Source organism: Danaus plexippus, chromosome 26 (assembly GCF_018135715.1).
Source record: "Danaus plexippus chromosome 26, MEX_DaPlex, whole genome shotgun sequence".
In the NCBI taxonomy this organism is placed as follows: Eukaryota; Metazoa; Arthropoda; class Insecta; order Lepidoptera; family Nymphalidae; genus Danaus; species Danaus plexippus.
This window is the reverse complement of record NC_083554.1, coordinates 3,863,856-3,887,346: the sequence shown is the minus strand read 5'-3', so window position 1 is coordinate 3,887,346 and position 23,491 is coordinate 3,863,856. Positions and strand designations below refer to the sequence as shown.

Genomic DNA, 23,491 nt, shown 5'->3' with positions numbered 1-23,491 from the left:
TACCGAGCCGTGTTAACGACCGCACCTACATCACAAACATACACACATAACGTTCAATATTATATTAATACAGTGACAGTGTACTATACGAACGTAATAACATACGGACTGTTTTATATTAGGTACGTAATATTATATATTTTTACAAGTGATTCGATATTTTTTTTTCCGAGTTAAAGTGTTAAACCTATACGGCTGTGACTTTAAAATCATTATAATAAATCGTTATTCCTATTGATTTTTAACGTTGGTTTTAATTTTATATATTTCTGAGACAGTGTTTTTTTTTTTTAATTTCGAAAAGAAATCATGTATCGAATGTATTCATCCGTATCATCGTAAGTCTATCTGTTTATTTTCTTTAAATAATTATATTTTGTATATAATATAAAATATATAAGTTTTGCTATAATTAAAACCTTTTTTTATATCTTTTTTAAATTTTCTTTCTTATATATTTTTTTAATTACACTAAAGTGTTATGGATCTGAAATAAATATAGCCTAACCTTTTCATTTCAAATTAAATATCTTCATGTATGATATTTATAATAAAATTGTATGTATGTACATAAATAATTTGATACAGTCATTAAATAAAATTACAAAAAAAAAATCATGAAAAATATCATGAATAATTTAAATTTTTTGTTCGGTTACGGATACCTGTAAAAATTATATCAGACATAAGTATAAAAAATCTCCCACTAATAATAAATGCCTGAATATTTTAAACCTACCTGTCGTGTCTGAGGTCTGTGTCGTGTAATTTGATATTATATTTGGCTTATAGTTATTTGTGTTCTGAACAGTAATCGAACCCGGGACCTCGTGCGCATTGTGATAATAATTTGCTATAGTAAACATTTACCCGCATCGTAATATATATTTTTTTGGAAACGCTAATAGTTACATAATATAACATTAAAAATATCATCTGCAAATTTCAAACAGATTTTTTTTTAATTTTATATTAATTTATTTTTTATATAGAATTAATATTTTATGTTTATAATATTTTATATTCCTAGTGTTTTTTTTTTATTAAATAAATTCAATGAAAGTTTATATACGCTTAGAATATTAACATTACTGTACGTATTAAATTAATTTAAAAAATTAATATATAACAAAAAAATATTACTATCAAGTGAAATATGTTATAATTCAATTAATATAAATTTTGTTACTGAACAAATATATTTGTACGGTCTGTACAAAAGTAGCCGGTGTACAAAAAAATCGTTTGATGTACCGACGCTCCTTGCTCTATTGTAGAGTACGTATATTGTAATTCTGTTAAACATATCCTAGTGTAGATCTATTGTAGGGCAAATAATTTTTGCGGTAAACGATACTTATAACACAATGACTGACATTGATTGAGGTAGAGTCGTTTTATGTGGATTTTATTCGAAAATAAAATAGCATATTTTTCATTATTAACACTGATAATAATAAAAATGTATATATATATTTTATTTTATACAAATCTAAGTACATTTTTATTTATTCGTCGTAAATGAAAAATGTATACATCGCAGTAGGTATGAAAGTAAATTTATTATAAAATAGGTTTCTTATAAATATATAAATTAAAAAAATAATAAGCTAAAACATGTAAACTCATCATCTATAAACGTGTACCTACCTTTAACATTATAATTATCATTTTCAACTACCCTCCAGATGTAACGTAAAAATCAATAAATCCAAGCCAATTGTTACCGACAAAGTCATTGATATTTGTACTTTCGAGTGTTGACAACGCCATCACAAAGCCATAGAATGTATATTTTTTTCTATTATAACATATTAGCGACATTTTCTATGGACTGCGATTCACACTATCGCTGTCATTACACGGTGAATGCTGTTCGGCAAATGTCAAGGGTCTATGAAACGGTTTTAAAAAAAAAAGCATGACATTACTTTTTTTTTTTCATTCCCATGCTATAAATTATCTCGTTAAAATACTGGCAGCTTATAAAAATAGGTCCGTCTCGATCGAGTTGATTATAAAAAAAAATATAGACATGTCAATTAGCGCACCAAAAAGGTCTTATTTATAAAAGCTATGTAACCCATTTGGTACTTTTAATATTTTGATCACTTAAAAAATTAAATTTAAGTATTGAAAGCTTACATGTTATAAATTAATTACTTTATTCTTTTGGAGTAAACACACACTTTTCTTATTTCGCAAACTGAATTCATTCGATTAATAATAATCGTCTCGATTTTAAATATCTATAACCACCAGTGTTTCTCCGCTAAAAAATAAATAAATCCTTGATGGGTTCAAAATAACACCTCTTTGGTTTCAATAGCCGTCTCACCCTTGACGATGAGGCTTAATAAGGATTAAGATAGAGCCTTTTTAAAGTAAAAAGCTTTCCATGTATCTTGGTTATGATATTTTTTTTAACGTCGGCACAGATCGTTTGTACTCATTCTTATTTAAAAAAAGAGGTTAAATATATAGTCATTGTTAGAATTTTATTTTGTTTTCCAATATTTATGTTATTAATAAAGTTTATTAAGTTATATATAAATAAAAAACATTCTATAACATCACGAGGTGTAACAAAATAAAAGACAGTCATTCCAAAGCATTGGTGTTCCAGCGGTTCGTCAGTATTTTTTTTTTTTTTAGATTTCAACACCTTTGAATATAAAAGATTGATTTATGTGGTAGCTGGTAGCTTTGTTACTTGAATGCGTCGTGTAATCTATTGACATTCAGACATTTTTTAATAGGTATCAAAACTATTTGTTTCAATTATTCTCGTAGATATTATTTTGATATAAAAAAATTACTACTTGAAAATAATATATAAGTACGTAGAAATAGAAATATGAATGCCATTCATATTAATTTGTAATATAAACCACACAAACAAACAAACACACAAAGCGCTCGTTGCTATAGTGCTAATAAAATAGCATAACACATTTTAAGCGTACCTATCTTTGACGTTAAAGGTAAAGAGCAATGGATCCTTCGCAAACTCGACGCGAAACAGGAGAAGTACAAAAAAAAAAAAATGTCGTCAAACGACTATGACACTCAAAAAAAATTGAAAACATCTAAGCAAATTCTCTGTTAATTATGTACGTGTATGGTTTTTACAAGCGCAGTCAAAAGGAAGAGGCTTTGACGTTACTTAAGCCGAGTGCACTTAAAGCATGTTTTGTACTGCGACGAACGCACGTGCGTTACTTTGATGCCTTTTTAGACAGGAGCTTTACAAAAAATAAAAAAATAATGTTATATATGTATGTATCTTTATTATGTTTTTGAATTGAATTCGAACTGGCTACCGTCTGGCTGTTCCGTCGCTGTCGAAACTGAGCTATAGCGTCAATCATTTATCTGGATATATTTAGTTATTACTTCTCGCTTAATACTCTATAACACGTAAATATATAAGTATAATAATTGTTGGAAATAAAAAAATAATTATAATTTATACGAATGTGGTAAATCAAGGTTATTATGTAAACGGAAATAGAACAACAGAAGCGACAAAACTAACCTTAAAAAACAACCGATTAAAGTCTTAACTGTTCGTTTGCATGTAATTGATCAAACGGAACGCTAACGCGCCGTTAATAGTTAAGTAACATAACCATTCCTATGAATGTAAGATGCTAAGTGAGAATCAAAGGCTCTAATGAGCTGAGCGAAGACATCCGATCTCAGAGCTGGCGCACTCGATACCCTCACACGTGATTACATCTAACAGGTTACACGCCAGCTATCAAAATGAAATCAAACTCATAAAACTAACATATATATATATATATATATATATATATACCTTGGTTACAAATATGTTCGTAATAGTGTAAAAAAATATTTTTAATAACCATGTATATATATTGATATTTCTGTGATGAGCGCATCAAGTTCAGCGGTTTAATTTTTAACTTATATTAATTTAACTAGTGTAGTAACTTGTTAACAGTTTGAACGAATCAAAAATATATTTAGTACAGTCTTTATTATATTGCAACTTATTAAAATTCTTACGCTTTATCTAACAAATTTAAAGAATTTAAAGATATATATGTATATATTTGATATTTTTCTTGAACTATAAATTTAAGTTTCATTATCTTTTCTATATTCTTGACTATATATTACACGAACTTTACCAATATAGGTACAGCATTAGCCCAAATTAACATATATATTTAGATTTATATAAACTATATTTGTAACGCAACATAATGTTATAAAAGATAAGATAATATATTTAAATAAGATATTCTTTTTATCAATATAAATAAAGTAGCTTCTATTCCCTAGAATAGAATAGTAATGATATGTAGAAGTAAAGAAATCTATAGAGATTTGAAAGGATTTATTTTATACGAAATTTGTCGTATAAGATTATGTTAACTAAAGAGAGAAATTAATAATCAATATAAATTATATAGACATATATTATTTATATAATTGAGAGCAAAAAATTGGTGTAGATTAAAAAAATATATTGATCAGATATAACGAAATACGAGGAAAGTGAAAACATCAATAGGTACGGAACTCAAAAAAAATAAACTAAATTTCACCTAGCCGTCATAATCAATCAAGTTTCGGATCTACATGGGAACAAAACGACGGGCACACTTAAAAGTATCACCTCCGCACAACCGTCCGTCCGTCTGATTGAGATAATCTATAAAACTATAATTAATTATTATTTATGATATAAATATCTTTGTGAAGTTTTTATTGTTATCGATAGAAATAATCATTTACTTACCTACTTATTACAGTAAATATTAGTTTACGAATATGTATGTAACACTGTTACACTTTTTCGCAAAAACTAATTTTTTTTTTTTAATATATCAAACATTTTATGTTATGTCATTTATTTAAGCCACACTTTTGGTAACTAGCGGAACGACTTTAGCTCAAAAAGCCTCACAGTCGTGGTTCCCTAAAACCTATTCATCATCAGGCCGACCCTACATCACCGAGTTACTCTAACTAATCCAATATAAAAAGAGCAAAAGAACTTAAAAGTAAACATTGTCTTTGGAACTGAAAATTAAAATTTCCCAACTCAAGCTCTTTCCGAAACTTTGGCTTTGACGTTCCACTTTACCGACTTATTATTTTTAAGCCACTCCAGCGCTTAATGTACTAAAAAACGGGATGTATGATTCAGACATGTAATAAAAATTTTTCTTACGAAATTATTAAATTTCAACGAAAAATCTCGTTTCAATGTTATATATAGAATATATCTAATGCCTAGTTACAATCAGCATTTTATTTAAATGCAACAAACATATTATTTTTTATAATTTAACCTCGTATATAAACAAAATAAAAAAATATCTCTACTTTTATTTAATTCTCGATAGTAATTCGGCTTCAACTATAAGTTAATATATATGTACTATATAAACAAGGAACATAAGTACAATATAAGTTATAACTATTTTCTAACGACACACACTTCTTATTCTTTCTAATTAACCAGGTATACATTTAATCGATATATATATTTTTTTAATATTCTCAGCTTTGCTAATATTCGTCTCTGAATACTTATAAAAAAATATAATATACCTTAGAACGTGATTAAACCGTCACACTACACGCAGCTTTTACAGTTTCACGTTCATAGATCCTTCACTTTATGATATTAAAACGGGAAACGACTCGTACTTAGTGATTATACTATTGGTAATAGTACTAAGGTATGTTCATAACATATATACATATATAGGTTAATATATATTATATTCGTACAATATCAAGTAATTAATTTATGCGTTAAAGATAATTTTATCACACAGATCGACGCCCACACGGACTCCTTGTATAGAATATGAATCATTATTTCATATTATTATAGATAATTTATTAATATAGGAAATGTTTACGAATAAAAAGTTACTAAAAAATATGTTTCCTACACAAAAAATGTCCAAAAACGTTTAATGTTTTGTCACAATTGATTCGACTTAAGTTAACTATTATTATGGTTGCAATAATTGAAATAACAGTAATCAATGTTTATTTAATTTAATTAAGTTATCAAACGTACGCAACAGCGAATGACAACAACGACAACAGCAGTAAGTACGTACGTATTAATGAAAAATATACGAGATTTAAATAGCTTAAAACACACAATCAAATCTGACTTCAATCCTTCCGCACGCTATCTATATCTACATATCTATATATCTACATATCTATATATCTACATCTACGTTCAGCTAATTATACTAATTAGAAACAAGTTTTTATGCTGTAACCCGATCTCTGATAAGTCGTAAAGCGGCCGCGATCGTTCTATATCCGTCTCTCGTGATGCATCATATTCGTTGTCGCTCCATTCATGAACATATCATATCATTACTATCACACGTATCATGGATATCGTGGATTTTATTTTAATGTTGAAAATAGTGATTTTTGTTTTAATTTCATGCTCTGTACGCAACGAATTCGCGACATAATATAAAAAGTTTCGTCAGTGAATTCTCAATGTTATGTTTATTGGAATAGGGTTTATATTTTAATAATTAATTATTACATCGTTATCTATGTACCTACCGTTTTCCAGTACCAACGTTATCAGTGCTCGCGTGACTGTTTTATTATAATTCAACGTCGCATCCCACAGAGCTTAGACATTATTGTGGTAAAGAAAAATATCTGAAGATCTCAAAAGATGATATTAAATAATAAGACAAAGTGAAATGATCTCTAATGCACGTAAAATAAACATCATTTTAGCTTTATATTGTTTTTATCAAAGAAAGTGTAGGTACTCAATAGATTAAATACCTACTTAGTTTCATTATATGCGTATTATATACGCAACATTCCGTATAGGTATACAGTTTAAAACTCAGTAGAAATACTTGAATTACTTCCGTCTGTAACTTCAACCCGGCGGACAATAGTAGGGGAGAAATGAAAGTGAACTTGAAAAGATCAAATAACTCCGAGTACCTGACTGATGTAATGCTATTCATAATCGATTTGTTGCCAAATAAATTGATGTTAAATTGATTGACCTCTTTTAAGTCAAACTATAGATATTTATGCGGAAGAAAATAATCGTAATCATATAAATCTCAGTAGCGGGAAGCTCGGATTGTGATCTGGTTCACAATGAAGTGGATTTAAATTAAACTTATCCCAACATTCGTAATAATAGTGAGATGTAGTTAGCGACGAATCAATCGGCACGTCGAATGTTACAGTTCACATAACGAACAGCGGCAAAACAAGAACTGGCCGGACTACCGTTCGTTTGCACTATGGGTGGTACGTATCTACCATCTACCGTCATTACGACGATCGTTATCACCACAACTATTTGTACAACCGAACAATGCCAATTCAGCAACATCATCCACCAATTAGTGTCCAGCCCTCTCACTCCAACAGCGCGAACCTCGCGATGAACAGAGACGGAACGTTATGATATCAAAGGAGAAGCGGCTCTTGATTGTAATTGATGACTTCGATCTCAGTTCGTACTGTATCAGAACTTTCTTTGCAGGTTTCTTCAGTGATCATCCATACATACGAGCGAGGTACGGTGAAGGTCGGTTCAGGGCCGGTGTAGGGGCTGGGGCAGGGGTTGGTGTAGGGCTCGGGGGTTTCGAGTGTTAGTGTGGCGCTGCACGGGGGCTGGGGGCGGGCGGCGCCTGCGCCCGCGCACGCAGCCACCACGCTGGTAGGCGGACTGGTCGCGCCGCCGCGGGAACCAACCACGGCGGCAGAAGCCTTCTGGAAGATGCCGCATAAAGGTAACACGACATCACGACTACAACACTACCGGATACATCACACACAGACAATCAAGACTTACATTACACACTTTTATAACTCCCGCTGAGAGAAGAGTGTGTTACAAGTTGGACCTCCATGTATGAGTGTGTGTCTGTGACATCGTAGCTCTCAAACGGATCGATTTAAATTATGTTTTTTTCATTTGAAAGCTAGTTTCTAAGCATTTCCTAGCTATTTATATCGATCCAATTGGTAATAGTGTTAGATCATTTCCGACATAATGTAAGGCATTTCTGACCAGCAATCGTACAATCTTTGTTGCTTATTCATAAACATAAATGGTATATTTTAATTAATTATTTTAACTATACGAAAATACGAATACATAAAAAATATATATTAACGGAACCATGTGCTTAGTACGAGTCTCGTCGTCACACAACACACTCGGCGTTCATTCGATAAAGTAAGCTAATAAAAAAAACTATAAACTATACAAACTTAACATAATCATACTGCCTTCGAAAACTTAATGGTTATATTTAATCCAAATAAAAAATAAGTTTGTGTGAAGGTAACTTAAACGAATTAGTATATACAGTGATGCCTTCTACAAATCGTATTTACATTACGAGATAAATGTCCCGTCAAAACTTATCTCTAATTGTATCGAATATCTTCCCAGTTTCCGTTATCAAATTACTTTTAACACCAAGCCTCGTCTTGTTTAGTTTAAATATAATTTTAATCTATAAAAACTATTTTATAGGTGATATAATTTTTAATAAATTTGTATAACATTCATTTATTTGCTCTTCTACACATTGGAAGTAACAAATATAGGAAAAAAAATACGATTTCATTGTCATTAATTATAATATTATTATACAATAAGTATTGAAATAAAAAGTTTACCTTCGCCAAACTTATGCGAAACTAATAGGATGTGCTTAGCAGAAAAAACATGATAAATATACATATAGCAATAATTTTCTTATTTTATATATAATAATAACATGAAAAATCCTTTAATATGTTCGTATAATAATTCGCAATTCCCATAATGTTATTGTTTGCCAGTGCTGGCAGACATTTAGTACGACAATGTTGCCACATTAAGCAATATGTAGACATATAGACCGGCAAATAGACGTCCATTGAGTGGAGGCTTCATTCAAGATATTTTTTTAATTGCTGAACTGGTTCTAACGAAACTTTGAGTTAAATTTAATCTATGTGTATAGATCGTCTTGTTTCTATATTGAACCGATTTCGTTTAAATCATACGTAAGGTTAGTTAAAGTATTCAGTTTAAAGTAGAGTTAATTTAACTATACGTTTTTCGGGGACATGTGTTTTTGCACATAATCTTACATCCATTAAAGTTTAATCAGTTATTAACTATGTACATATATAATGTTAGTGTTGTATTGATTTTAAAATGTACAAATAATGTTTGTTAGACTATCGAAACAAATAAGCCGATTAACTTAAGTTAAAAACAATGTTGATTATGTTAGTTTTGATTTTGTATAGAACAATACGTAACTGTGAATAGATGAGACCTTAAAAACGGATTGTTTGTCATAAAAAAAATAAATAAAAATAAATACAAAACATTTTTATTTTAAGGTAAATCTGTCACTTTTGTCGTAACAATGCAAAAAAATATTGATATGACATCGTGGAGAGCTCCATCGTTATCGGTCCAGTGGTTGCGAGATGTGATGTCACGAACAAACATTCACTTTCACATAACAAGGATCGAGGGGCGTGGTACTATAAATTATGTCATTTTGAATGGGACAATAACGTCATGAAAAAAATACGCTAACATCAATATATTTTTATTACAGTTTTATTTTTGACTATATTTTATAATTTTCATTTTAAAAGACTTACTCTATATAAATAAAGATAAGTAAATAAGTTCTTATATGATATAAATAGTATTCAAAATAGTTTAAATCCTATTTACATACAATGTAACATCAACAAAGGGCGGTAAATTGTTTAATTCACGATTCAAAAACAGGATTTTGTGCATCCAAAATGGCGTCCGAACAATTAAACTCCCCCAGTACAGAAACAGATACAAAATAATAATAAGAAGGGCTTCGAGTGGGGGCTGGCTGTCTATCTCCGACACCAGGTGTTACTACCCTTATATATTCACGTTTGATTAATGTTAATACTTTTTTTATTTAAACTTTTCCTGATAATGACAAAGGGTGTTAACATCGCACGACCACGACACGACTATAATGTCGTATGTAGTAAGTGTAATCGAAAATATTTTTCACCTGTAAATATTGAAATATATTTTTTAGTTAGTGTTCATGTCAATTATGAATTACAATTCGAGCGCCGCGAGTCGCTTTCCCAATATATGTACCGCGTATAGCATAGAGCATTGTGGGCTTAATTTATAAAAATAACTACAACTACACATAAATTTATAGAGTCGCGGCCATAAAAACGGGGATTAAAAATAAATCGCTCGAATAAATTGCACCTCTGAAATTAAAACTCCCTCGCGACACGCGCACTTGCGCCCGCCTGCGGTCTCACTCATGGGCGACAGCGGGTTTATATACAGATGTGTGTAATAGTACAAAATACAACGAATTAACGTTGAAACTAAGTTATCATATAAATAATGAATTATACATTATAAATAAAACTAAAATTATAAGTTTAAATTAAATTATTTTTTTTATGATTTACCTTAATATAAATAAGATTTATGCAACTTAAAGAAAAGTAAATAGTTTCAAATATCTCGACCACATAAATCGCTTCCTCCTATAACTAATGCTCAACATATAGGAGGGTTGTACATTGTCCATTGTTCTTTTAACAGCTCCGCTTGTTACGGCCAGCCTGAGCTAAGAGGTATTAATAACGTTTTGGCGCGAAAATACGTCACTTAATTGGTACGCCATAATTAATATGGCGGGTTTTTTTAATTTTTTTTACACCCAGGTAATAGGATATCCAGCCCTAGTTATGTTTCTTATGTCATAATTTCAAATATTTTTCAGTTTATGTAACATAAAAATTCTATATAATTTTAAAAAGAACAAATATTATCTGTATAAACTAAAACTTGGTTGAAATTCATTAAGTCAGAACTATATTGATATTGATATATACAATGTTATGTATTTTTTTAATGAGACACGTAGATATATAGACGTGTATCCACAGCTATGCAGCCACGGGCACAAACAATTCACCCTTCTGATGACTGCCCTCTATCCGCAAATTGCATCCAATTGTTCACTTTTTACCACAGGGGATGCCAGTTTAGCATCTGATAGAGCCATTCAAGTCTATTGGCGCGAGACTAGAAGGAATTGTGTTAAACGGAATGTCGGGAAGGTTTTACAAATTATTTTACCGCCATTTCTCTAGCTAGCGTCTGTTTTTGAAATTGGAACACATCGAATATGAAATGTCCGAGATTTTATAAATAAAAAATTACAATGAAACGTTTTGAATGCATACCGTTTTTGAGATTATAAAATTTTGGTTTTTTGCAACTGGTTAATTCAAAGTTATTAATCTGTAATGCTGTTTGTTAAAAAAAACCATAACGTCTTAAAATTTTGCTCATTACAATGGAATAAAATCCATTTTTTATTTAAAAAAAAACGTTAATAAAGGAAAAGGCTTCAACGGTTTTTTTAACACAAAGGATGTTCAAGTATCGCAGATTTGTTAATAATTTGTGGTTGTCTATCGCACCGCAGGAACCTTTTTTATCTCTTTTTGCTTTAAGCTGATTATTTCTTTAAACGGGTTAGTTTCTAATATTTTTTTTTGGCAATGCTTCTTCCATTGGCAGGTATATTATCCTTTGAGATTAAACGTCCACTTGAGTGCGAATACTTTATGCTCGTGGTTTTTTAATGCCTTATGTATATGATATAATAAAATATGTTATATACTTTGCGTTATAACAAGAGTGTGGTGAGACAAAAAAATCTTCAATTCATATTCTCGTTAACTATCAGTATAATACAATAAAATGTAAAGGTATTCAGCACCTACTATATACGTATGTTTTCTGGTCACATAGATCTCGTTACAAAAAAATACTCTTACTAAAGATAAAAGTAAACAATTATATATGTAAACAAACATTAATAATAATAGGCGTTTATGCTCTAGACGAGCTGATGCATAGCGCGGCGATGGGTGGTGGAGCGCTGTTCGGATGCTCGTCTGCAGGGCACAGCGGCATCAACCAGCTCGGAGGGGTCTATGTGAACGGCAGACCGCTCCCGGACTCCACGAGGCAGAAGATAGTGGAACTGGCGCACTCCGGAGCACGACCCTGCGACATCAGCAGGATACTCCAAGTCAGCAACGGATGCGTCTCCAAGATACTGGGAAGGTGAGTTTTAAACATTCTTAATAGCATCACAGATGGTCCACGAAGCGATTATCCAAGCTATCCCATTAAATTCTCCTCACACGATCTCAAAATCTCGTATTACTTATCGGATTACTTTAATTTCTTGAATACGGAATAATGAATAATGAAAGGCATAACACAAAATCACGATTCCGATCCAATAACGGAGCAAAGGGCGCGACAACAATCAAAATGACTACTATAACACACAAATGAATTATTTAACACAAAACCATTGTTATACATAAGAATTGTAAGTTCCTAAATAAGATCGAATTCATAGCCACGCGAGCAAATTGTCGAAATTCCCAGAGCGCCTCCTGAGAGGCTAACAATAGCCGAGGAATACTTTCAATAACTTAATCAATACAGAACGCTTAAATTCCCATACATGTGAATTGTTTTTGTGTGAATGAAGCACTCCGCGGGGCCTCGGGTCAGGCTTGGGGTGCACTAATTTCGTCTGATTGCGATTTTATCGGTTATCACGGACCCCGGACCCTTCGCTCAAGTGCTTACGGACGCCCAATCCTATTGGCATTTAATCTAAATTCGTTTTACGTAAAATACTTTCTAATACTCCGCGGATTATTTCTATGTAGTTTCGTTCGGGTGTTTTTAATTTACATATAAAGACGATCATGTTTGAGTTTCCAAGTTTCGTTACGGTGTAAATAGTTGAATAACATATTTATCGTGAATGGAACAAACACAAAACGTCGTTTTACATTTAATTGCAGTCAACAGTTTAACAGCGCCTCATTATAATCATTCGTTTAACAAAAGTCGAAAAGTCGATTGACGACAATAAAGAAATCTGAAAGACGTCAATCAAAAGAGCTAGACATAATTCATAGTGTGCGTAACAGGGCTGTCCCACGACCGCCCCTAAATAAACGATATGAAAGGAAATATAATAATATTTGCCAGTAATTGGCACCCCTGGCGTCCACTTCAAGAGATCTTGTAGGAACGTCGTTTTTGTTTGGGGAGCGGCATGTTATTATTTTGTAATGTTGGCTCCTTCAAATCTCGATTGGTATAGCGTAGTCAGAGTGGTGCTGAACAGCTTACACTTAAAGATTATTTGTTTCATATAACTACATATATAAACATACTTATAGCTAGATTATTCTATAGGAAATAAACTAGTGACGTCTAACTCATAGATATAATCAAACTAACAATAGTTTGTATTAATTCTAAACAAGATCTTAGCTTAATATTTCTATACATTAAACAAGTGCAAGTGCTAAACATTCCTATATTCCCACACGGCCCTAACTTATAGCGGCAATTAACTAAAGGGTTCCGTTCCTTGCATTCGGCGTAACCGCGGGACTCCTAATTAGACGCCCTCCCGCCAAGTAACACTACTATTATTTTTTCTGAGGAATGTTTTCATATTGTGACGTCACAATGTTACCGTGCCATGACGTCACTGTTACTATACATACGACAACGGTAGCGATTATTCCATAGCAACGTGGGTTTACTGATGTATCCTCTCTTTTGTCTCAGATTATCATGGAATACGCAGTAAGTTGAATTTATTATTAAAATAGTAATAATATATTAGTGGATCTAACAACGTAACATGTTTAAAACAGCTTCATGTACATTGATTACTTTTTAACGCGACACGTATCTGGCATCTATATTTGAAAACACATACCAAATGTATTATTGCTACTGTGTCAGAATTATTTGTATTTGATATGAAAATATTCGGAAGTAAAATGATATAACTTTGGTGGTAGTTACTGACAAACTTTAAGATTATGAGAAATACAAAAAAATATATATATAAAATTATCATTGTTTTCTAGGTTTATTTACCAAATTCTAACGTTAAGAAAATATTCAATTTTTAAGTATTCATATTAATTTTATTATTATATCAAAGAAAAAAAAAATCTTGTTATTTAAGTTTCTAACAATATATACCTATAGATATATAATTGTTTAATATTTGCAGTCACACAAATTAATCGCATACGAACCTCCACGGCTGAATGTTTTCAACTTTATCTTTTTTAGCCGGCTTCATTTTTCGTCGGTGACATTAAATGACTTTGACATATATTCGAACTTCTATTTATTGATCGTTTGTACAAATATTATTTCAGTTGTTGTGCGTGTGTCATTCGAGTATTTTATTCTCGGTTTGATTGTAATTTAATGTTCCTCCGCAGGCGAAAACGTTTAACCGCCGTTAGCGTAATAGCGCTCCACAGACAAACAAGTATTGACAGATGACATTTAGATGATAGTTTTTTTTTTTTTAATCACAGTAACGGCTATTGGCCTGATACAACGTGTAACAGTTATGTTAGATTTATATTAAACATTCATTGATAAAAAATATAGATATGCAATTGGTTTAAATATTACACGCACAGGTATCCAACAATAGAGTACGAAATTAATAAAAATATAATAATGTTACTGTGTTGCATCTGAAAATTAATGTATTCAGGGCAATACTAAAATTTAACTTATCCGTATATAGTTTACTTGTGACGGGAAAACTTGTAGTTTGGTCGTTTTCATAATTTAATTTGGATCTGGTAGTTCAGATAGCGTTAAATAATCGCGTCCTTAAATCATCGATTACATATAAACGAAATGTTTTTTTTCTCTGTAGCAGCGAAAAAATCAGCATTTTTTTTTAAACTACGTCGGCTGAGAGTTTCAAAAACTCCGTCCTGAGGGAAAAAAGGCGACATTATGTTGCATAAAAAATAATCTTAAAGCAAAACACTTAAAACACAATAAAACTCCAATCTAAACGTTTATAAATCATCAATGAGGCTAACATTTCTTAAATATCCCAACAATCCTATCTTCCCCATCGATATGCAGCGAATATCGACACATGTCGAACGGCACAACAATCCCTGTAAAGGCTACAACAAGCTTTACACCTTATCATATTAAATATAAAGTTCATATCAGAATAATCTATATGATATATTTGTATAGGCACTCAAAATAAGGGGATGGTAGGAGATTATATTAGTAATTGTGAGCTAATGCGGTCGGAGTGGATCGGAAGCTTAGTAATTTCAATGGTAAATGTAACATACGTGCCTATTTATATTTTAGAATCTTAAGTACTTGGGGTACGAAATTAATATGTGTAAATATTATTACTTTAAAATGGGGTTCCGTTTACATTTTATAAATGGATTAGTTTATGATTATGAGTTCCGTACAATTTGGTTATATTTATATAATAGGTATATAATATTGAAATTTTCTTCGACACATATTTTCTATTTTGATTGATTCATAAAATACCCCATGATAATATCAAGAATTGTCCAAAACAAACTGAGCTGTATGGAATAGAACGATTCGTCAAAAAATACCTCTATCCACAGATATTACGAGACTGGTTCCATCAAACCTAGAGCGATCGGTGGTTCGAAGCCAAGAGTGGCGACCACTCCCGTGGTCCAGAAGATAGCTGACTACAAGAGAGAATGTCCATCCATCTTCGCCTGGGAGATAAGGGACCGTCTGCTCAGCGAGAACGTCTGCAACAATGATAATATACCAAGCGTGAGTAGACTTCATAATATTAACACTATAGTGATGTATGAAAATAACTTAAATTAAATCTCTAATTAAATTTATAGAATACATCTGCACATCTTGAAGGTGGTGTAAATTACTTCAAACTAATAATTTAAAATATATAAGTATAATGTAATAATATTTTCTTCTTCGTCTTATAAAGTTAAATTTCGTCAACGTCCGTTCGAGTCGCTCGCAGTCAAGTCTATATTAAAACAATAAACTTAATAATATTTTAAATCTGATCTTATAAAGTTATTCAAATCACAGATCATACTTATTTTTCTTTATTTGCGATATCAATAGACAATATTATCTGTCAATCAGCTGTCAAGCGGAGTATCAATTGAAATGTTCTGTCAAAACATCCAAAACAAGTCGAAATTTCATTAAAATGGGACAGTTGCGAAATAAGCTGGAATTTGTAATCCAATTTCTGGATTTATAAGGACCATATGTTCGTAGACCCTTGGGTCCATTGTCCATCGGACTATTCAATGACCGGTCTATTGATGACAGTTAATAAAATCTTACGTTAAAATGTTTTGTGTTGATATTGTGAATACAAATCTACTATTATTGACTCGAGATCCTACGGGCATTGTGCTAGCTATTAGCAATACAAATACAAGATTCGGTATAACTATGCTGTGATATTAAATTTATGGTTCAGTTTTTTGTGTAACAAACGTTATTTGTGGATCTCAGTTAAATTAAATCACAGTAAACATGTGAAAAGTTATTGGTGTATGTTCATTTAATATTTTGTTAAAGTTTTTAAGGGACAACGATTCGTAAGTACGTGTTCAGTGATGTGTTTTCTTTTCTGTTGTACAAAAACTTTCTTGATGCAAACAATGCATACGAAGTCTGGATAAACTGTCAATAAAATAAAGCTCTAACATGAACTACAGTTCACATTTCATTTCACTGTTAGATACTATTCAAAGTCCTAGATTCAAATACGAATTGCAACTAAGTACATTTTTTTTCATTTTTACTCACCTAATGACAACGTTAATGAATATTTGTCTGCCATTTTAACATATATATTCTCAACTTCCATGCTATCGAAACAGTAATTTATTTATGAACAGAACTTAAATTGTTTAATCTCTAAACTGTCTAAATCAGATAAATTTTAACAATTTACCATATAAACTTTAGAATAGCTATATCTAATATGTCTCTAACTCGTGAAATATAAAATGACAAGAGAGCACAGATAAAATATATAAACGCTGAAATAACATGTAAGTGACACCGTTTGTAATCGAGCTTGGCGTTTGCTAGTGACATCTGCCGCCAAAAAAAACCTCCGAAAGAATCTTTTTCCACCATTTTTTGTAGTCACTGTCAAAATTGTATAGTCTATGTCAATATTTTGTCTTGTGGTTTATTGTACTCGAACATTTATAAAAAAATATATAATTAATCACAGATAAAACTAAAATAAGACGTTAACTTAAAAAATTACTTGATATTATATAAAAATTTAATAAAACGCAACATAACATACGTTTTTTATATACGCTGTTAGTAATAAGAACATAAATCAGCCGTATATACCCCGCCATAACGAGAGGGAAAATTGGAATGCCTTCATCCCTTAGCTGGTACTTGTGAAGGGGCTATTTTTATGACTGTCACCGGCCAGATAAATAGGTAGGTGGCACCACCTTACCACAGCACGTGTGTTAGAGAGGGATAGGTATTTATTGTGGGTTCCGTACTCTGATCATAACGGTCGAATGGGCGTTATACTTCTTACCGCCGGCGAGCAGACAAAAATACGTGGAACAATCGATTATTGCTCCACTTTAGAATGTCGTAAGTACAAAGCGGTTATTTTATACTTGTACTGTTATATACGCTCTCATGAATGTTATAAAATTAATGTATTGATATTCATTAGCGTTATCTTAATATATCTATATTTGAAATGTTTCATATATTTGTAATAATTGTTGAATTTTAAGATTCCATCAATCGCAGCTAAAATATATATCACTTTTAATTTTATTTAATTGAAAAAAATATCAAGTTTAAATATTAAAAAAAAAAAACATTCTTATTTAATCTGTGACTTACGTCACTTATCTTTCGCGCAACTATAATGCCGCGTTTCACGCGTCGGTGCACAAACATTCGTTGTCTCTTTCTCCCATATTACACCAACCATCTTCCGTCCCTGTCACCAACTGCTTATGATGGCATAGGAATTGACGGTTAAATCAAGATATGTATGGAAATGAATTAATGGAATTTTCAGTTATGTTAAATTATTTAGTGAAACGAACTGAGTAACATTTTGTACATTTGTTAGCTTGTCCGTGATCATCTTGTATTAAAATATAGTGATTGTTTGCTTCAAGCTTACCAACTTTAAAATTAGGTATATCCAAAAAGCTTGGTGTCTCCACTTAAACGGCCGATATGTTAGAAGATACAAGTAGGTAAGTTGTCATTAAACTAGTTGTTGCGATTTAAAATACATTTAAACTAAACAAAAAAACATGATTTTTTTTTACAACAAGTAGGTTATATGACCTACAAACTTTATGAAGACAAGAATATTTGTAAATGTCTGTCAAAAAATATTTATAATATTAATTTGTGGCGCACGTAATTCAACACCACCAAAACGCTACCGAGGAGCATTTTGGAGGCTTCGTGTCACGTATTATGTAGCCTTATGGAGTTTCGTTTTCGTTTACACGCACCATTGTAACATGATCTCTCAAATTACAACGCAATTAAGATATCTAGAGATCTTTTAAAAGTTGCTTTAGTGTCTTTTTAATGTAGGTTTACTCGTGAATATGTTTATATATTAAAGAATAATTTTTTGGTTATCAACGAATAATATTAGTGAAAATAAAATTCCTATCAGATAAATAAAATAACTATATACAACACAAACCGCTACAACTAACTATTGATCAATTATTCTGATAACGATTTTATTGCGTGCAATCACAGTTAATGGTCTAAATATATTATCGAATACATTTGTAATACATCATTTTTTTATTTGACCGACCACAAAACACTAGTTCTATAACAGTAATTATCGCCGACCGCAAAACAATAGTCAATTTGTGGATTTGTACATTTGTCTGTGAGCTCAATATTAACAACATTAGCCGGTGTAGTGTTCATATATAAAAAAAATCATTTTAAACTGCAACCAGAAACTAAAGGTTTAGACGATTAACGCAACCGTGAACCAATCCTAGGAGAATTGTGAAAAGACCGCACCCCAAAAAATCTTTTCACCGGGGAATCGAATCCGGGGTTAAGCGTGTACGTTAAAATGTTTATAGATAATGCCAATGTAGGTAATAGTAATTCTAATCCCTGGGGTTGTGACCCCAACGGAATGCCCTTTGTCCGGATGTCTTGTGCAACGGAGGCTCGCCTCTCGTTTCATGCCGTTTTTTTTTGTCAAAGAATCCGCATTAACCGCACCGGCTTTATACAGGCTGTATCTTTTATGCCTAAATACTTATGTAGTAAAAAAAAGGACTAAATTAATAATATAAGCGATAGATTCATTAGATTGTGTTAATTTCACATTCAATTAAATTAACAGGGCTATCGATAATAAACTCGATCGGCTTGAACGGGCTTTTGTTCTAACGCGTCCCGGGACCACCTACCGACCGGATCGCTCGCATGATCTATCACCGCTGTCAAGTGACACCTGTCAATGTCACCGTGACACAAGAACGCCCGCGCGCCATCTTGAAAGGGTCTATGATTTTCGCCGATTAAACTTAATATTAATATCGTCTTCATCTCGTTAATAGAGCGATGCTCTGATTTATACGAGATGCGCGTGCGCATGTCTCCGTGTAATAAAATACTTTCAAGTTAACGTTCAACGCTCTTACTTGTTATATCAATTTTAGGCGTAAAATGTTGCTCTTCAATAATAAATCATTAATAAAGTGATTAGTAAGTTACTTAAGTTATTTGATATTATGATTATTTTGTAATAATAAATATTATATTTATTCCAGATATTAATATAAGTCTTTATATAAAGCGGGTTAACAATGAGTAACAAGCATAAGTTTCAGGTGATACATTCTAGTAACAATTAGATTCAAGGAACTACATAGCACCGAGTCTCAGTCTCAGACTCAGACTAGTCTCGCAGCTTCTTTAATTACCCAACTTGCACGTAACTCTCGACTTGTGTAACAGTTATCCTTCCAAGTTTTAGAACGGTCTTCACTTAATTGGAGTTTAATTTGTAACTTATTAACTAGACATGTTATATGAAGTGATCTTTGTTTTATGAATATTATTGTAAATTCAACAAAAAAAAAACTACATACCTATAATTATTGTAGTATGTTATACTTTCTATTCTATTCAAGCATAATCAAGAATAATATCTTGACTTGTCAAAGGTTCCGTTTAGAATAAAATACTTTAAAACACGAATCAAAAGGTTTAACGACACTTCAAGCAGAGCGTCGCCTATTGTTTTATTTCGCTGTTTAAATTTATCTTTAATATTTATATTGCAATTATTTATCAAAAACTACCTACATAAATAAATATTTTTCGTTCGGAAATGTTTATTTTTTTAATGTCACTAGCAGAACAGATTTATATAAATTTAATGCGAACAAAACTGTTTAGGAACACGATTGTTCAAATGACGTCATAAATATTAAATTTCTGAACACATCACATGATAAATGTACCGTTATAATAATAACCTATTTATTTTAAAACGTATTCTGGGACCCTTTTAAAAATCTCGCCCAGCCCCCGATCATACCCTTTACACACATCAACGGTCACTAATACGCGGACCGTACAACTAAAAGGTTGTATGTCCAATAATTAATTATTATCGACTTATTTCACGCTTACTGAAGACTTTTGTTGTATATTGACCAAGAATTATATTTTTGACATAATGGCCGATCTTTATTAACCTTTGCCTTTTAAGAAGAAAAAAAAAGAAAGAATAACATTTGACAGTTCTAGTTTCTTTTAGACTTAATAATATCATAAAGTCAAGTCATCTCATTAAATTATTACAGTTAATAATATATGTATTTTTTTTAACTTATCAATTAATTGATATCTCTGTACGTTCAGAAATTAAATCATAAAAATGAAGTTTAAAATTCTGATAGCAGCGCGCCAACTGCTAATCTGTTTCCTATCTGATTGGTTGTTGAGCTGTCACTTACAGAATGTGTTTTGAATGCAATTCCCTTATTGGCTATTAAAATATATATTTTTTAATTGGAGTTCAAATAGATTTTATAATAATCTTATACGCACGTACATCCTTATTTGAATATATTTAAAAGATTTTATTTTCTTATTAGTATAAATTCATTGATATACTTATTTCAAAATAAACTATTAATATTGTGAGAAGTGAATCGAATTAATTATATGCTTGTAACTTTGTAATGTATTTTATATGATTTATAATACATTTAAAGTTTTGAACTGAATATAACCGTCTGGTTTTAGTGAAGTTTAAAATCTGTAATAGTGATTTAAGCCGCACCTGCAGTACATTACCTTCCATTAGCAGCACAGAGGATTAAACAACCAGTTACGTGGCATCCATTTTGTTGAAATACCGACGCCATTTTAAATACACGAACATTTCTTACTGAAATATCATGGACTGTAAACATTGTATCCATTAATTCATAACTTTATTACATTTCCATAAACAGTATTTATTATCTGTATTTCATATTAATAGCCAAACTTCTTGTTTTATACGTAATTTATCTATTTGTTGTAAATGATTATATTCGATATGGATATCGTCCGATTAAAGTGACGCAGTGTATCTGAAAATCCATAGAATTGGAGCCCCACGGGTTGTAACAGGGAAAAATATATTTCCCCGTTGCCAATAGCAATGAGAAAACAGATAGATATTATCTAGGGACGCCCCGCGGCTCTGCCTATATACATATAACAAAGATGTGTTAAAATGGCCATACATAGAACACATTTGTGTGAGTTAGGTTTTTACGCATGCGTGCTTTTTCACCGAAAGTAGATAGATATTGGGGTTTTTAGGCCCTGAAGGGGTGAGGATGGGGGCCAGCCCTAATCTCTGTCCCTTTGAGGATCCCGATTGGAATTTAGTAATCATATTAAATTTTAAATTACACGTGCTTGGAAGTTAAAAGGGCGGGGAGCGTTCTGCAATTTGTTTCCTATTAGATAGTTATTTAGTTCAACTGAGATTGGGACTTTCATTACTCGAGCCTCTCTATATACAGTATTAACCTTTTACATTATAATATTACTTTACACATGTATCGATAGGTCTAAGCGAGTAACAATATTATAGTATTATATATATGAATACTTTAGTTGTAAAAAATGTAATACAAGTCCAAAATGTTGTAAAATCATCTTCGTAGGTGTCATCAATAAACCGTGTGCTGCGTAATCTCGCCTCTCAGAAGGAGCAGGCAGCGTCAGCACAGAACGACAGCGTTTACGAGAAGCTGAGAATGTTCAACGGCCAGGCGGCCACGGGTTGGTGGTACCCAGGGTTACCGACCGCACCAGCACCAACCATACCCGCGCCGATACCGCAACAGCTGAACAGACCGGAGGAACATAAACGAGGTAAGACAAAGACGCTTCATATAGACGTGAGGGTAAATTATACCCAGCGATATGGATCATGTAAGAAAAAAACGATTCAGAGCCTTTTTTATTATGTTTTAGTTAGTTAGTTTAACTAGTATTGATTTGATAAGAATATTATAACTAATAATAGGTATGTATTATTTTTAATTCAATTATTATTTAAACATATTATCTATTGTGTAACCTGTGTGCGTTAACTTCAGTCTAATAGACTCTTACAACGTCAGAGATGTCCTTTTTCTCATTTGCTTTGAGCTTCGTTTGATCTGAATGCCTGAGTTAGTCAGAGTCTAGGGTCGCCACCGACCGTATAATATTTATTTGTATATGCAATAAAATATATAAGAATTCAATTTGCCTTCATAAGAAATGTATTTTTGTATGATTGTAGCACCAACCCTGGATAATCTAGAACGGGCTGGCTCAATTGTTTCTTAGTCTTTGTGGTTGCTAGATTGCCTTCTTTGTTGTTTGTGTGATGTTCAGCGTTGGAGATTTAATCTGCAGATATTTAGAAAGCCTATCTATATATAACGTACATATGTATTATTAGTAAATAGTGAGCAAAAAATACTTTTAAACGATCTAAGGATAAAATAGATACATGTCACATCTAAGTTATTTGAATTTCTCATAATAGTGAGATATATTTTTATATATTCTAAAACTTTATTCATTAATATACACTTAAATAATTCTTTTAATGCACGTCACAGTGTATTAAATATGATTTTATATGAAAGTCATATTTGTAAAAAAATATAGAGAATATTTTTACGTCTTTATAAAGTATCCGTTAAGTGTCTGTTTTACAAATTGAGACACGTAACGCTCTATGCACTCTGACGCGCACGTGATCTGAAAATTACACGGAATATATTTAAGATGGCCGGTCTTATTTTATTTATTATATGGAATTTTTTGCTATATTATATATATATATATATATATATTTTATTTCTATGTTATTTGGTATTCGTATTTAAATTTCTCATGTATTTCGTATGACGGAATAATTTATTTAAGTTAATTTTAGTATGTAAT

At 31.5% G+C, this 23,491-nt stretch overlaps 1 protein-coding gene across 1 annotated transcript in view; it reads left to right on the top strand.

Moving 5' to 3' along the window:
- Positions 1-23,491, top strand: part of LOC116774238 (paired box protein Pax-6-like) — a 36,195-nt gene continuing 12,704 nt past the window's right edge. The window contains exons 1-5 of the mRNA XM_061524824.1: positions 1-122; positions 7,547-7,796; positions 11,956-12,181; positions 15,589-15,769; positions 22,213-22,423. Of these exons, the coding sequence (XP_061380808.1) occupies positions 7,784-7,796; positions 11,956-12,181; positions 15,589-15,769; positions 22,213-22,423 (631 nt within the window). The 5' untranslated portion in view covers positions 1-122; positions 7,547-7,783. The remainder of the gene's footprint in view (positions 123-7,546; positions 7,797-11,955; positions 12,182-15,588; positions 15,770-22,212; positions 22,424-23,491) is intronic.